Source organism: Nansenia antarctica (genome assembly GCF_963989245.1).
Source record: "Nansenia antarctica genome assembly, chromosome: 12".
Lineage (NCBI taxonomy): Eukaryota > Metazoa > Chordata > Actinopteri > Argentiniformes > Microstomatidae > Nansenia > Nansenia antarctica.
The window spans coordinates 29,932,921-29,949,358 of NC_137682.1; the positions used below are offsets into that span (position 1 = coordinate 29,932,921).

General features: G+C 42.7%; 1 protein-coding gene across 1 annotated transcript; it reads left to right on the forward strand.

Moving 5' to 3' along the window:
• Positions 1 to 2,884: 2,884 nt before the first annotated feature.
• On the forward strand, positions 2,885 to 10,408 carry ilvbl (ilvB (bacterial acetolactate synthase)-like). Its single transcript, XM_080543718.1, has 14 exons — positions 2,885 to 3,243; positions 3,998 to 4,199; positions 4,514 to 4,641; positions 4,809 to 5,059; positions 5,207 to 5,306; positions 5,441 to 5,538; positions 5,626 to 5,762; positions 5,857 to 5,991; positions 6,097 to 6,211; positions 8,238 to 8,407; positions 8,545 to 8,615; positions 8,717 to 8,788; positions 8,894 to 8,999; positions 9,113 to 10,408. Exons 1-14 carry the CDS (start codon positions 3,139 to 3,141, stop codon positions 9,289 to 9,291), a joined length of 1,869 nt encoding a protein of 622 aa, XP_080399844.1. The 5' UTR covers positions 2,885 to 3,138; the 3' UTR covers positions 9,292 to 10,408.
• The last annotated feature ends 6,030 nt before the right edge of the window (positions 10,409 to 16,438 follow it).

Below are 16,438 nucleotides of genomic sequence, written 5' to 3' on the forward strand. Positions count from 1 at the left end.
CGAAATGTTATTACAGATATCTTAAATTAGAGTTTAGACTAGTCGAAATGTTATTACAGATATCTTAAATTAGAGTTTAGACTAGGCGAAATTACGTTTCAGATATGTCTGTTGTTGTCAGAAAACGCTGGAGCAGCTTCAATTACTGCGCTGTAGATTTCTAGTACAAGCATCTAGTGAACGAATCTCACGTTCACCACAAATCCCTTGATGATATGTTCTCTCTATTTCATGGCATGTTCGCGCTATCCTCCACCACAGCAACCGCCATTGCTTCTGCCAACACTCATCAAATGCTTTGCTGCTCCCGCCAATATCATGAGATACCTCGCATCATGAGCATCGTCATGCAATACAATTCTACTAGTCATAATGACGTTTGAGATATCTGCAACTATTATTTTGACTAGTCAAAACTAAATTACAGATATCTCTAACTGTCGTTTTGACTAGTCAGAATGACGTTTGAGATATCTGCAACTATTATTTTGACTAGTCAAAACTCAATTACAGATATCTGCAATGTCATTAAGGATGTGTGACGAGTTGAGTGTCGTTTTCGGTGACATCACTGCTGATATCTGTAATTCAATTTTGACTAGTGAATTACAGATATCTCTAACTGTCGTTTTGACTAGTCAGAATGACGTTTGAGATATCTGCAACTATTATTTTGACTAGTCAAAACTCAATTACAGATATCTGCAATGTCATAAGGATGTGTGACGAGTTGAGTGTCGTTTTCGGTGACATCACTGCTGATATCTGTAATTCAAATTTGACTAGTCAAAACTGAATTACAGATATCTCTAACTGTCGTTTTGACTAGTCAGAATGACGTTATAGATATCTTGAATACAAATTTAGACTAGTAAAAATCGAATTACGACTAGTCAAATTTAGCTAATTAATGTTAAAACGGTTTGCCATAGTATGGGTCTTAAGTCGACAGCGCAAGATGGATAGTGACTGCTGTTCTGACAGTAGTGGGAAGCTCATTCCACCACTGGGGCGCCAGAGAAGAGCCGTCACTGATAACAACAATGTTCTGTAATGTGCAATTATGATAACATGATTGTCTGTAAATAAAATCCTGCTTATTGGTAATTTAAAAATTAGAGAACAATTAAAGAACATATGACTACAATTCATAATTGGGATATTCCATTTATTCAGTCTGAGCGGGTTTTTATTCAATTTTAATGCAATTAAAAGTATTAAATTAGAAGGCTACATTGAAAGACAAGAAGCAAGAGAATGCAAAGTTACAACAATGGACAGAGGAGATAGAATAGTAGAACCAAACCTCAGGATCAACATGTAGAACATTCCATTTCCAGTACTCTAATTCTGTGGTATTACGATCATTCTGTTGATGACAACATATGTTGCCCTAAATAGAGATACATATATGAATGAGAAAAAATACAAATAAAACTATTAATTTCACCTGATTGTCTTGTTTTGTTCACAATTTCTGTTGGACTTCTGTTGTGTGTCTACCAAAATGCAAGATAATAGGGCTTCATACTATTATATCCAGCACTCCATACTGTACAGTATGTTCCTTGAATGGCAAACTAGTTTTTCTTTAAATACATACATTATTAAATACAAACATTATTAAATACATACATTATTAAATACATACATTATTAAATACATACATTACACTTCGTTTTTACTCCAGGGGGGACGAGGCGGCGTACAGGGATGAGGTAGAGCAACTGAGGAAGCTGTGCAAGGTTAACAACCTGCTGCTGAACAAGTCAAAGACCCAGGAAATCATCGTGGACTTCAGGAGGAAAAAGTCTGAGGTCCAGCCCCTGCTCATCGACGGAGAGAGCGTGGAGAGAGTCTCAGCCCTCCGATTCCTGGGGGTGCACATACAGGATGACCTGTCCTGGAAGAACAACACAGCAGCCATCATCAAGAAGGCACAACAGCGGCTCTACTTCCTGAGAGTCCTCAGGAAGGAACACAACAAGCAGGAGATAATGGTGGCCTTCTACCGCGGCGCAGTGGAGAGCATCCTCACCTACGGCATCTGCAACTGGTTCTCCAGCTGCACAACCGCGGAGAGAAATGCGCTACAGAGAGTCGTGAGAACAGCCCAGAAGATCACCGGCGCCCCCCTCCCCTCTCTGGAAGAGCTGTACAACACAAGCTGTCTCAGGAAGGCCTCCAAGATCTCCAGAGACCCAACCCACCCTGAGTACGAACACTTTGCCCGGCTGCCCTCGAAAAGGCGGTACAGGACCATGGCCGCAAGGACAAACAGACTGAAGCACAGCTTCTACCCCAGGGCCATCAAGGCCCTGAACACAGCAAAGACCTAGGTTCTGGGCCCTGGACAGTCTGGACGGATTGATGGCAGCTGCTGGACTGAAAAAATCAGGTGTAGTGCTGAGGCACAAATATGTACATTTCAAGCCTGCAAACTGCGACACTTTAAATGAATGTGCAATTACACTATGTGCAATATGACAACCCTAGTCGTCTATCTGTACAGTATAGTATAGTGGATAGTGTACATAGCCTTTATTTATGTAAACCAGCTCCTTCCCTTCTTTTTTTTTTTTTTTTGCTTTCCAAGCACCAGGGGAGCCACCCCTCCTAAATGTCGTTGTTTGGTACCTGTACTATAGCAATGACAATAAAGACCATTCATTCATTCATTCATTCATATTCTAGGGATATGTTCTGTCTTCATTCTAAGGGTGTATGGAATAACAATCTACACGCCCCTACGCGTCTATTGGATGATGTGCTTGTCTGTCATTGAGGTGAATCACGCCCCTACGCGTCTATTGGATGATGTGCTTGTCTATCATTGAGGTGAATCTTCCTTCTTCACAGAGACCCGGTAGTGGGTAGTAGGTAGTAGGGTAGTAGCAGTGGGCAGACATGATCGGTCATTTCAAGTGTAAATACAGTCTTTAGTTTCATTGCACATGCGTTGGACAACGTTTTCTCCTTATTTCTTGAATAGTAGTTGTATATGATCCATCTGATACTTACAGCTGACTCACAGCCTGAACAGTAGAGACAGTATTATACAGTTCAGCTGGTAGATCAGAGAACAACGTGGAGACTCTGAACATCTCTACTAGCTTCTCTTATTCTCACTACATTGAGATGGACGTCTGGAGCAGCGCTGTAGGCTGTTCTGTGGGCTTGGCCATTGGAGGACTGGTGTTTGCAGCATATAAACTTGGTTTACTGTATCAGTTGTTTCATAAGGTAAGTCACCTGGAAAGCAACATTGTGGTTGGTGTGTTCTGTGTTGGTGCTCCTTGGCTGTCTGTCTGAACTCTCCACATCGGGGCAGATGACATCGTTAAAGACAGCGAGGCCCTACGTGTCTGTCATGCTGTAACCTTACTTATCCCTATCTCGATCCAAATGCACTAGTTTAGTTTCTTCTAATTCAATCTTCAAACTGCAAGTAGTCTGATCAGTTTGCTTTCATGCTTGGTGAGCAGCATTAACGGACAATGATCACTCCTAGAAGAGAGGTAAAGCTGCTGTATCTATCTATCTATCTATGAGCAGAAGTAAACTTTGAACTGCCTTGTGGCTAAGTAGCACAAAGGCCATGACAACATGGGTAATGAAAGGCCTAAGGACCATTTCAAGGACAACATGCAGTTAGTTATGCAATGCATTAAATATGTAGCAATAACACAACATAGTGAGAGATAACCTTTGAAGGCATTGCTGAAGTTAATAGCAGTGAGACCAGGGTTGCAGTCAATGCCATTTTAACTATTAATCCAGGAAGTGAATTGGAATGAATGGAAGAATCCTTATTGAACAGCGATGGTGCTTTCCAGGCCATTAATTGAATATCAGTTCATCATCTGAATTGAAATAGAATTGACCCCAATCCTACTATCCATGTCCTCGACTGTCCCTGACAAGACAGCTGTTTGTGTGATCCTATGATCCTGACCTGTACAATTCTATGTCTGAGTCCTCTGCTTCCCCCCCCCAGACTGAGACGAAGAGTCCGCGCCATGGTGGGGAGAGTGTGGCGGAGGTGCTGCGTGCCCATGGGGTTAAGTTTGTCTTCACCCTGGTGGGGGGGCACATCTCACCCATCCTAGTTGCCTGTGAGAAGCTGGGCATCCGCATTGTGGACACCAGACATGAGGCAACTGCCGTATTTGCAGCTGATGCAGTAGCCAGGCTCTCTGGTAAAGTATTGCTAGTACATTGCTCTATAGCTGTCAGGCTTTACAGTGTATTTCGAAACACTTTTCATACACATAAACATTGCATTAAATATCACATTACACTGTTCTACAATAATCCTTAGAACATACAAACTTAAGTAATTGAAACAACATCAAACAGTATACAACACTACACTATTGTTTGTTTACTACCACTGTTGGACCCTCTGTTGCTTAAAACTATGGTACCAGAGTAAAAGTGTAAAAGGGAAACATCAGGTTACTTTTCCAGTTGGACTAATTTCTTCACTCATCAGTGTTCCTCCCTTTGACAGGCTCTGTTGGCGTAGCGGCTGTGACGGCAGGCCCTGGCCTTACGAACACGGTCACAGCAGTGAAGAACGCTCAGATGGCTGAGTCTCCCCTGCTTCTCATGGGGGGAGCTGCTGGTACACTACTTCAGGTGAGTCTCTTTGAGTTGTGTGACTGCAGGAACACACCGTCTCTGTAAGTTCTACTTCCCTTATTATCCCAATACTACACTATTTTGTATGGAATTGTGAGAGTCCTCTCATGGTTTCTGCTCATCACTGCCTCACTCTGACCTCATGGAGAACACTTGCTGTGCAGGGTAGGGGAGCGCTGCAGGACATTGACCAGATGTCCCTCTTCAAGCCACTGTGTAAGTTCTGTGCCTCAGTGAGGACTGTGAGGGAGATTGTACCTACGGTGAGGAAGGCCCTGGCTATCGCCCAGTCTGGAACTCCAGGCCCTGTGTTCATAGAGTTTCCCATCGACACACTCTACCCTTTCCACCTGGTGTCCAAAGAGTTTGGGGTCAAAAACCCTCCCAAGGGATTGATGGGTAAAGTTGTCGCCTGGTAAGTCATCTGTAGGATGGTGCGCTGACAGTGCTTTCATGTTACGCATCCTTTCTTAATACTTGATGTACTTCCTTTAAGAATGTTAATAGCCTGTGTTACTGTAAGTGTGAGGGTTACATACACTTGAATGATTTATTTCGTAAGGTACCTCGAAAATCACTTAAAGAACCTGTTTGCCGGGGCTTGGGAAAGCAGAGACGTGTCGCCTCTCTCTGTGGACATCCCTCAAGCCTCAGACGATCAGGTGAGAATGGCCCTCTGTAGTGTTCCAAGAACACTGAGCCTATAAATGCTTCACATTCAGTTCATAGTCGAGCCACTAGTCAGCACACATGTTTCATCTTCATTGTGGTTCACCCTCTTTTTTTACATCCTCAGGTTCAAAAGTGTATAGAGCTGGTGAGTAGAGCCAAGAAACCTGTTATTCTGCTGGGCAGCCAAGCAACACTACCCCCAACACCTGTAGAAGATATCAGGTATTACAACAAATAAAACCACATATTAATAAAATACTTTACCCATACAGTACACATGACTTTGAGACTATATTTCTCCTGCAACAGGAATGCCATAGAGTCACTGGGGATCCCTTGCTTCCTGGGTGGAATGTCCCGTGGCATGCTGGGTAGGGACAGCCCCCTGCACATCAGACAAAACAGACGGGACGCCCTGAAGGATGCGGACCTTGTGCTGCTAGCAGGTGAAACTAGCTGTGCTATTCAAGTCAGATATGCAGGCGTAATGTGTTTGTCTTTGTAAGTGTACATTTATTACAATTGTGGCATATTTTCCAGGTACTGTATGTGACTTCCGGTTAAGCTATGGCCGCGTCCTGAACAGGCGCAGCAAGATCATTGCTGTGAACAGAGACAAGACCCAGCTGCTGAAGAACTCTGACATGTTCTGGAAGCCCACAGTGGCCATTCAAGGTTGATACAGTTAACTGAAGTGTTCATGATTAAGAGGCTCGTTTTCTGTTCCACTACCTCTATGGCCTGTTGTTGTTCTTTGAGAGTCATATGTCTGTGTTTTAGGTGATGCTGGTTCCTTCCTCCTCCGCCTCTCCAAAGGCCTGAAGGGTCATAAATGTCCTGAGGATTGGCCTCAGAGTCTCAAGGCAGGGGACATCACCAAAGAGAAGGCAAATAGGTATGATTGTAGTACAATATTAGATAGGGGGCAAGGCTATCGCAAGGATTTTGATTTCAGCAGCTTGACAGATGCAGGGAAGAAGCTGTTCGCAAGCCTGCTGGTGCGGGAGCCTAGACTCCTGTACAGCCTCCCGTGTGGGAGGAGGGCAAACATGAGAGGTGTCTTCAATGATGCAGTGCGCCCTCCGCAGACACCGGGTTTTCACCACCCGTTGCAGGGCCTTCCGGTCAGAGACAGAGCAGCTGCCATACCACACTGTTATGCAGTTAGTCTGAATGCTCTTGATGGTGCACCGATAGAAAGTGACCAGAATCCTGGGAGACAGCTGGGCTTTTTTCAGTCTCCTCAGGAAGTAAAGACGCTGCCATTCCTTTCTGACCCCAGGGTGGAGGAGTTGAGGGTCCAAGAGAGGTCCTGTGGGATGTGGATACCCAGGAACTTGAAGCTGAAAACACGCTCCACCTCCATCCCATTGATGTAGATGGGGGGGTGTTCGGAGCGTCTGGTTTTCCTGTAATCCACACTGAGTTTCTTGGTCTTCTTAGTGTTGAGGCCTAGGTTGTTGGCGGCACACCACCCCGCTAGGTGCTGAACCTCCTCCCTGTAGGCCGACTCGTCATTGTTGCATATCAGGCTCAGCACCGTGGTGTCGTCTGCCAACATGATGGTATTGGAGCCATGCACAGGCACGTAGTCGTGGGTGTGAGTAGAGGAGAGGACTCAGCACACAGCCCTGTGGTACACCAGTGGTCAGGATGGAGGAGGTGTGGTTGTCAAGCTTAACAGACTGGGGTCAGTTGGTGAGGAAGTCCAGGGTCCAGTTACAGAGGGAGGTGCTGATGCCAAGGTCACTGAGCTTGGTGACCAGCTTGGAGGGGATGATAGTGTTGAATGCTGAGCTGAAGTCAACGAACAGCATCCTTGCATAGGTGTTGTTTTTATCCAGGTGTGTCAGGGCAGAGTGCAGTGCCGTGGAGATGGCATCCTCTGTCGACCTGTTCTTACGGTAGGCAAACTGGTGGGGATCCAGTGTGGAGGGTAGGTGGTCTTTAAGGTGAGGCAGGACCAACCCCTCGAAGCACTTAATATGGATGGGGGTTAGTGCAACGGGGCGGAAGTCATTTAGGCCTGCTGCAGCGGGGTTCTTCGGCACCGGCGCAATGGCTGCTGACTTGAGGCACGTGGGGACAACTGCCTGGGCCAGTGACAGGTCAAACATGTCAGTGAAGACCTCTGCCAGCTGCCCTGCACACGCCCTGACCACACGGCCAGGGATGCAGTCGGGGCCAGCAGCCTTGCAGGCAATCACCTTCCTCAGTGCACAGCACAGCTTTGATGGTTGGAACCTTGTTATCCCTTGTTGAGCTTGTGGGGTAGGGAGGCAGTGCTGGTAGGGGAGGCTGTGTTTTTGAGTTTGTAATCTGTGATGGCCTGGATGCCTTGCCACATGCGCCGGGGGTCGGAGTTGCTCTGAAAGTGCTCCTCAATGGGGTGCTCCTCTGTTTATGTTTCAAACTGGCCTCCCTGATGCCCCTCTTCAGGTTAGCCCTGGATGAGCTGTAGGCCTCTGCATCACAAGATCTAAAAGCGGTGTCGTGTGCTTTCAGCAGTAAGCCGACCTCACAGTTCAACCATGCCTTCTGGTTGGGGAAAGTTCTTATCTGTTTGCGGGTGAAGAACAGAAGAAGCATATAAGTATACATTAGTATTGTGAGTGTTGTTTAAAAATGAATTTGAACTTGTTTTCTTTGCATTATTCAAGGTTTGAAAACACTGCATCTTTAATGCAAATAAATGCTCTAAATGACAATATTTATATTTGGAATTTGGGAGAAATGTTGTCGGTAGTTTATAGAATAAAACAACATTTTTAATTGTACTCAAACACAAACCGATAAAAAGTCAAACCAGAGAAACTGATACTTTTGCAGTGGTCTCTTAATTTTTTCCTGAGTTGTACTATGTGGTTGTAGTTCCCTATGTAAATGCATTTTGCATTTCATTTTGCATGTTTTCCAATCAGGACTAAGGCAGAGGAGAAGACGGACCGCCACTTGAACCCACTTAGTGTTCTCCACCGTGTGGATGAGCTGATGGCTGAGGACAGCATCATAGTGGCAGACGGAGGGGACTTTGTGGGCAGTGCTGCCTATATCATGAGGCCAAGGGGACCACTCCGCTGGCTGGACCCAGGTCAGAAGCCTAATGGATAGTGTTTCTAGGAGTTTCTTGTCACTTAAAGAGAAATGTTTAGACATCAGAGTGTTTCTATGTTGCGATCATCTCTGTTTGCTTGCTGACATTACTAAATATTTGTCTCATCCTAACAGGGGCATTCGGGACCCTAGGAGTTGGAGGAGGGTTTGCACTGGGGGCAAAGTTATGTCGACCTGAGTCAGAGGTACGATCCAAAACCGCTTTTAAGAGTAGATCTCTAGTTCATGTTTTTTGTCAAATGTTTACATTTTCGATGAACTGTAGTTGACTGAGGTTCTCATTCAGGTCTGGATCATCTACGGTGATGGGTCCCTGGGATACAGTGTGGCAGAATTTGATACTTTCACCAGACATAAGGTACATTTATTATCAGCCCACGTTTCAGACCAGCCAATCATGGCATGAATATTGAGTCTTTTAGGACTTGTTCTCATGAAGTGTCAATGTCCCTCTCTCTCCCAGACGCCAGTGATAGCTCTGGTGGGGAATGATGCCTGCTGGAGCCAGATCTCCAGGGAGCAGGTGCCCATCTTGGGCAGCAATGTGGCCTGTGGCCTGGCCTTCACAGGTCTGTATGTTGGCCTATCCCAATGCTGTGCTGCAGCGTGCGCTAAGACTTGACTTGAGTCCTTAGTCACAAACAGATCATCAACATGCTTCATCCATGCTCTCCCCTTTCAGATTATCACACAGTTGCAGATGGATATGGAGGCAAGGGCTACCTGATAGGGCGCGAGGACGAGGAGAGGCTGGATGACATCATTACAGGGGCCCAGAGGGAGACCCAGGAAGGCAGGGCAACACTGCTGAATGTCCTCATAGGGAAGACCAACTTCAGAGAAGGCTCCATCTCTGTGTAGACCCTGTGCAAGTCGTGGGTGATCTGATTCTCTGGGTCTTAAAACCCTCCACCCTAGAAACCCAAAGCTTTTCACATGATGCAGAACTGTACAACTGCCGCAACTTGCTGGTAAAGAAGGGAAAGAGATGAAAGGGTGCTTTGCTGAGGGACCTCAACAATTCAGGAACTCATTCATCTCAGCCTTTGTCAGCCTCGTATAACCTGTGAAATTGGTTTCACTGCATTTCCTTGGGTTTTGAACATGACAATGCATTGTGAATCAAACCATTTAAGAAAGCCAAACATGACATTTAGGCCTTTCCTGCTGTTCTGAGATAGGCTAGTAGCTTGGCTGTATAGAATGTCAACTCTCTATGGTCTGTTTCATCAGGATAACAGATTGATTTACCAAACCTGGGGGTTGCCTTGAATGTCCAGCTAGCATGGTATATGTACAGGGTTAGCAGCTAGCATGGTATATGTACAGGGTTAGCAGCTAGCATGGTATATGTACAGGGTTAGCAGCTAGCATGGTATATGTACAGGGTATACATACACATATACTGTAGGGATATTCAGAAAGGGAAATGGGCATACAACAATTTGTACCACTGGCTTAGCACCAAGCCAGAATTTGCAGGGTTCTCTACAAACGTTAGATCCCACACATAATACCATTCAATTCAAAATGATAACAACTGGCAAGTTTATGCCTTTAATTGTTGAATGTATGTAGTACTCCACTAATTCATTAATCAACAGAATGGATACACAAATAAAGTTTACTGATTCAAATGTTATTCCTATGCAGCAGATCTGGTTTTCAAAGGGATGATATATGTTGATGTTTAACATTGCACTATTACATAGATACAGTGTACTGTAACTGTTGTTTTCCTATCAGACAAGGATGATTATACAATTAATTTAAGTTAAGTTGATTTTTCAGATCATGCAAATTTGAATGTTTAAAAGCTTGAATATAATACATTATGATTATGTTTGATTATATACCATTTGATCTTATGCATAAGTGCAGTTATACAATTAGACCTTGTTTTCTTTTAAATGTTAAGGGACTTGGTCATCTATTTGGAAATCAGAACTTTGTTTTTGTGTTGCAATAAATGAAAGAATGGACATTCTGAGATATTTCTGGCTATTTAAGGCTTATCACCTTATTACGTGTTCATACAGGTCAATAGTGTCTCATCGTCCTAGATATGGGGATATTTAAATGCAATGCCTGATTTTGCTGATATTGTAAATTGTTCCATTAAGTGGTGTGATCCTGAGATACTAGCCCCAGTCATGACTAGCTTTTGACCACACTCCTCTGCCCTTTTTCTCCTCAGTTCTTTACCCTTTTATCATAGGTCAATACTTCTCTGAGGCACCTGCTACTCTGCACAATAAGGACAGACAGGTTCAGCCTGATCCTGGTCTCCCAGACAGGTTCAGCCTGATCCTAGACTAAAACATCTTCAATGTACATTTTCCATTGAAAATATGATAATCTGTTTTCCAGGAAACCAGCCTGTAATGTTTGTAACCAAGATGTTTCCTGTTGTATGAAAAATAGTATCCAGATCCAGATCTTATCCAGCATGGATAAAGGCCTTTATTTCCCAATAAGCTATAATGAATATCATTTTGACTTAAGCATATGATCCATGTAACCTTATGAAAATGGAACTTCCTGCTTTATACATATAATATACAGTCACTGAAGGCAAGGCAAGGCAAGTTTATTTGTATAGCACATTCATACAACAGGGGCAATTCAAAGTGCTTTACATACATTATTTAAAAATACAGCAAGAAGAGCATAGTAAGATTTTTTTTTTTTACAATGAATAAAAGCAAATATAAGAAGTAAATAGATAAAACATTTAATAAGACAATAGTTAATGGAAAAAAGACATTGATAGAAGTGTTTGTGTTTAATTATAACTGGTGCAAAACATGAAGGTTTTTAGCTTAGATTTAAATATTTTAAGGGTTTGGGCCTGTTTGGTTTCTTCAGGGAGTTTGTTCCAGGAGCATGCAGCAGCATGACTGAAAGCTGCTGCACCGTGTTTTGTTTTTACACTTGGAATTATTAGCTGATTAGTCTCAGCTGACTTTAGAACACTTTTAGGAACAGCTGTACACCTTCCAAGCTGATAGAGGTGGTGTAATGGTGTGGGGAATGTTTTCTTGGCACACTTTGGGCCCGTTAATACCAATCAATCATGGCTTGAATACCACAGTCTATTTGAGTATTGTTGCTGACCTTCATGGCTACTTCCAGCATGATAATGCACCATGTCATAAAGCAAAACAAAAAGTAATCACAAACTGGTTTCAAGAACATAAGTAAGTTCAGTGTTCTTCAGTGGCCTTCCCAGTCATCGGATCTGATTTTTATTTATTTTTTACCAGTGGACGACACTCTTATCATTATTTGTGTGTAGTAGGTCCACTACCAACTTTACATACTTCACACTTGTATAATATAAACCAAATATGCATTTTTCACAGCACAAGGTTGATGTTTATAACCCGCTTTTACAGCTGTCTCGTGCATATCTGTGCTGCCTCAGGGATGCCACAGCCTGATAACATATGTAACATTATGTCCTCATACAACCAGTATGAGGCCAGGTGAGCAGTTTGAGTAAATTCTTAACCCTTTGATGCACAAGCCCTCCACACCCCCTCTAATGCACAACATGGGTCAAAATTAATTTCCTATGTAATTTGATGCATATCTGAGTGTTTCTTTGCTATATCTTTAGAATCAATTTATTTCATCATTCCACGTGTTACATATCTATGCTACATCAGTCAACATCCTGATGCATGCTGCATGTTTTACTCATTCTTGTCTAGAGACACAGAACTGCGATCATTGGCCTGGACATTGGTCGTTCATTGATTACAGCGCAGAAGTAGAAGTACATCATATATCGATTAAATATGGTTTGGTCGTGAAGTTCTAGGCATGGCTAGTTTTGGTTGGTATGGTGGAATAATATGCCTGCTAAGACATGTTATTTATTGATAAGACATTCATTACCTTTGAGACTGAATTCACAAGAGTCACTAGACAGGGCAGAATCAACACATTGACGACCTCAGCCTAGTAGACAATGAAACCAGTTTCTCTACTTGAAGCTTGACATTGGCTAGACAACAGACACATTTAAATGATCGCAAATACGGTCCTAATTGCTCTCTTTTCTCTTAAACCTGCATCTAGAGAGACTGAGCAATCTAGAGCAGTTCTGTATGGAGCTATTTTAGTGCCATCAGAAATTGAATTGTATTTGACAGATTGAATTGAATATGAGCACAAATTGAATTGTATTTCACAGATCTGAATTGTATTTGACAGATTGAATTGAATCTGAGCACAAACTGAATTGTATTCGACAGATTGAATTGTATTCAATTCAGTTTTCATTATTTTCATTCAGTTTTCAAATTCAGTTTCTCTAAATACAATTCGTTTTTTCTCAAAATACAATTCAGTTCTCAAAATACAATTCAGTTTTTTTCAAAATACGAGTTCAGTTTTAGAGGCACTCATCCGGGGACTCTGGGCTAGGTAGAATAATAGAGCACCGATTCTAACTCCCATCCCTCCCATCCGACGTCGTTATATGGAGAAAAGTAATGAAATAGGCAATGTGTGTCCTTTCAGTCTGCCTGAAGTGTTGTAGGGGGGTATTTAGTATAACAGGCTAATGGGTTTATTGTGAGTTTACTTTGATTGTTTGTTTATTGCCTTGATCACCGTATTGAGAAGTATGGTTATGGGGGGTGCTATTGCAAGGTAATTTAAGCACCTGCGCATCTTGCATGGCGGTAGTGGAGAGAGAGGGGAGCGATGCATTTTTGTTGACCGCATTATACGCATATTCTGTACGCATTGTTTGTTATTTTTCTGGTTTTGATCGCTTATGGATTATTTTTGTAAGTCGTTTGATTGTTCTATTCAATAAATGATCTCGCTACAGGTGTCATATAACCCTAACCCATATCCTGTCATATAAAAGTACCTTATTGAATCTCCAGGTAATGTATTTCTGACATCCATCACTTTTGCTGTCGTTAAGATCAGGGATCTCAAGTCTCACGCATTGGGCGTAAGACACACGCGGCGTGTGAGCGTGTGAACGTGTTGAAATGCGTGCGTGAGACTTGAGAGCCCTGAGTTAAGATACTTTATTTTTCTGTTTGGTAGTCTGTCCAATGTGACACTTGCCCTCCTCCACCGGCCCTAGTTTTGGATCTAGCTTGCTGTTCATTATTTTCATGATAAATCGTAGCTAGCTAGCTATAACATCTTCATATATACACCATAGGCTACTGATTAACAGTAATCACCCTAACCCTACTTTGGCAAATGCCCATTGAACAGATTTATTTATTGTCCTATCTTAAGAAAACTAATGTAACACTCTCATCTGGGGATTTACACGGCAAATCAAATGAAGAACTACAAATCCCTGATGACAGGGAGATGACGTATGACTGCTCTGATGAATCAACCCCTATTCCAATTTTCAATTTTCTCTATATAACGACGCCGATCATTGATCGGCAACGACACTATATAATAGTTTGCCGAACTGGCCATCAGATTTGGGCTCCTAATATCTAAAAAGCACTACGGTTTTCTTATTTTATCGGATTAAAGTAGCAAAGACCAGAAATTTCCATTGACCGCCAGTCAAACCTCTACACATCTATCACCCAAAAAGGGGCGTAGACATGACGGGAGAGCAAAGTACCCGGATGCGTTGCTCTTATGAATTCGGATGGGAGGGATTAGAATCGGTGCTCTATTATTCTACCTAGCCCAGAGTCCCCGGATGAGTGCCTCTAAAACTGAACTCGTATTTTGAGAAAAACTGAATTGTATTTTGAGAACTGAATTGTATTTTGAGTAAAACTGAATTGTATTTAGAGAACTGAATTGTATTTAGAGAAACTGAATTTGAAAACTGAATGAAAATAATGAAAACTGAATTGAATACAATTCAATCTGTCGAATACAATTCAGTTTGTGCTCAGATTCAATTCAATCTGTCAAATACAATTCAGATCTGTGAAATACAATTCAATTTGTGCTCATATTCAATTCAATCTGTCAAATACAATTCAATTTCTGATGGCACTAAAATAGCTCCATAGTTCTGGGCCTTTGTTTTCCCTCGGTCCAGTGCTCTGAAACTAGACCAGACCAGTTTTGGCGCTTTTCCACTACCGGGCTGACGCGGGCCGCATTTGTATCCGAGCCGTGCCGTACTTTCAGAAACGCTTCTCCATTATACGGAGCGACCCGGGACTGTAGGAGGAGTTACGTGTCATAAGAGCGCTTCACTGTAATAAGTGCCGCTATACAGCTCAACGGGGGGAAATGCGATAAGAATTATGTCAAAATGCAGCATTATCATGCACAGATCAGCCTTAAAACATGTAACGTTAAGTGCCTGTTACTTGCCGCTTTCAGTTCGTCACATCAACGGGGGAAATGCGAGATGAACTCTATGCGAGTTCTATAAATTCCTTTGAACGGAAAGTCCTAAAGTGTAGCCTTCCCCCTTTCCACTGGTAATAAGGAATTGGCAAGAATAGATCGATATAAATAGATCAACATTTAAAAACAGATGAAGAGAATGATCACAATATAGAGATAAAAGTGTTATTACTGGAACTGTATTCTATTAGCGGGATAAAGCACTCTCTCTATTTCGGGCTAAACTGTGCAGTGTAGCCGGCGTCCTGGTTCCTCCAGCAATAAATAACAACAAATATGGAAAGGGGTGATGGCAGTTTTAGAAGGGGTATGATGAAGCTCTGGACTATGGAACGGCACAGCACAGCACAACGGGGGGAAATGCGATAAGAATTATGTCAAAATGCAGCACCATCATGCACAGATCAGCCTTAAAACATGTAACGTTAGATATATAACGTTATACAGGGAGCGATGTATTTCTACGGAAAGGCTGTACTTCTCTCATTGTGTGAGTGTAACAATGGTCAAACAGGCAACCTTCTTTCCATCAATTCTTTTATTTGACCTGCAGAGAAGACATATACAACACAATTCTTCTCTGGTCTGCAACTCTTGTGAATCCATTAAGATGGCGGCCATGTTCTGGTACCACCGTGTATGTACATTTCACATCAGGATAATTTGTTTACAGAAAGAACACAAATTTCCCTCAAACATTACAAATAACAATTACAAACAACATGTGGAGCAACATACCTGCAGAGAAGACATATACAACACAATTCTTCTCTGGTCTGCAACTCTTGTGAATCTGCGCGTTCAAAATAACATACAATAAATGTTCTGTTTCACATCATCACAATACATGTAAAAACAAACAGCACAGTACTACACCAACATTTTCACCCTTCATTACAAGATTCTCCACACAAACAACAAAACACGAGGAGCATTTTACATCACGCACATACCCATTAAGATGGCGGCCATGTTCTGGTACCACCGTAAGTACGGCAACAAGAGAAGGACAAAATAATGCGCAGACCTGCAGTACACCCAAACTCCAAAGGGGGGCTCCAACAACAACCAGGGCTGCTCAAGCACGGCGAAACTCATCTACATTCACCACAACTAAACATACATTCCCAACTCTGTTACATGTGCTTTATGTGTTGTGTGTGCTTCTCTCATTGGAATGACGCGGGGCTCATACAATCGCCGCGTTTGTTATAGATACGAGTGCAGCGCTGTCTTGCTGGTAGTCAAATATATTTATTTATACAGCATATGGATGTTACGTGCCTGTTAGCCTACTTGCCGCTTTCAGTTCTAGTAGATTTGTAGTTTAGATCTCGCAAGCAGCAGACCCGTCACCAGGGCCCAGTCTTAGGGTGGGCCAATGAACTGCATGGGGGGGCACAATTATTATTAACTATTTTATATAATCCGATATGCTATGGTATTCGTCATGCAACACTGACATGCATAGTAGGTTGCAGAGGCTAAATTGGACACGTAGCCTACCGATGAAGACTAGACCTAAAATTATCAGAATGCAGCAAATAACATAACAATAAACACAGGCGAAGCTGGTTTATTACAAGGCCTTGTCGACCCGAGTAGGCCTAAGCTAAAATTATTTGAATGCAAGTTA

Coding starts and splice junctions, on each gene's coding strand:
- ilvbl (XM_080543718.1), top strand. CDS start 3,139: ATGGACGTCTGGAGCAGCGCTGTAGGCTGTTCTGTGGGCTTGGCCATT. Junction 5,992..6,096: donor GCCCACAGTGGCCATTCAAG/GTTGATACAGTT, acceptor TCTGTGTTTTAG/GTGATGCTGGTTCCTTCCTC. Junction 6,212..8,237: donor ACCAAAGAGAAGGCAAATAG/GTATGATTGTAG, acceptor TTTTCCAATCAG/GACTAAGGCAGAGGAGAAGA.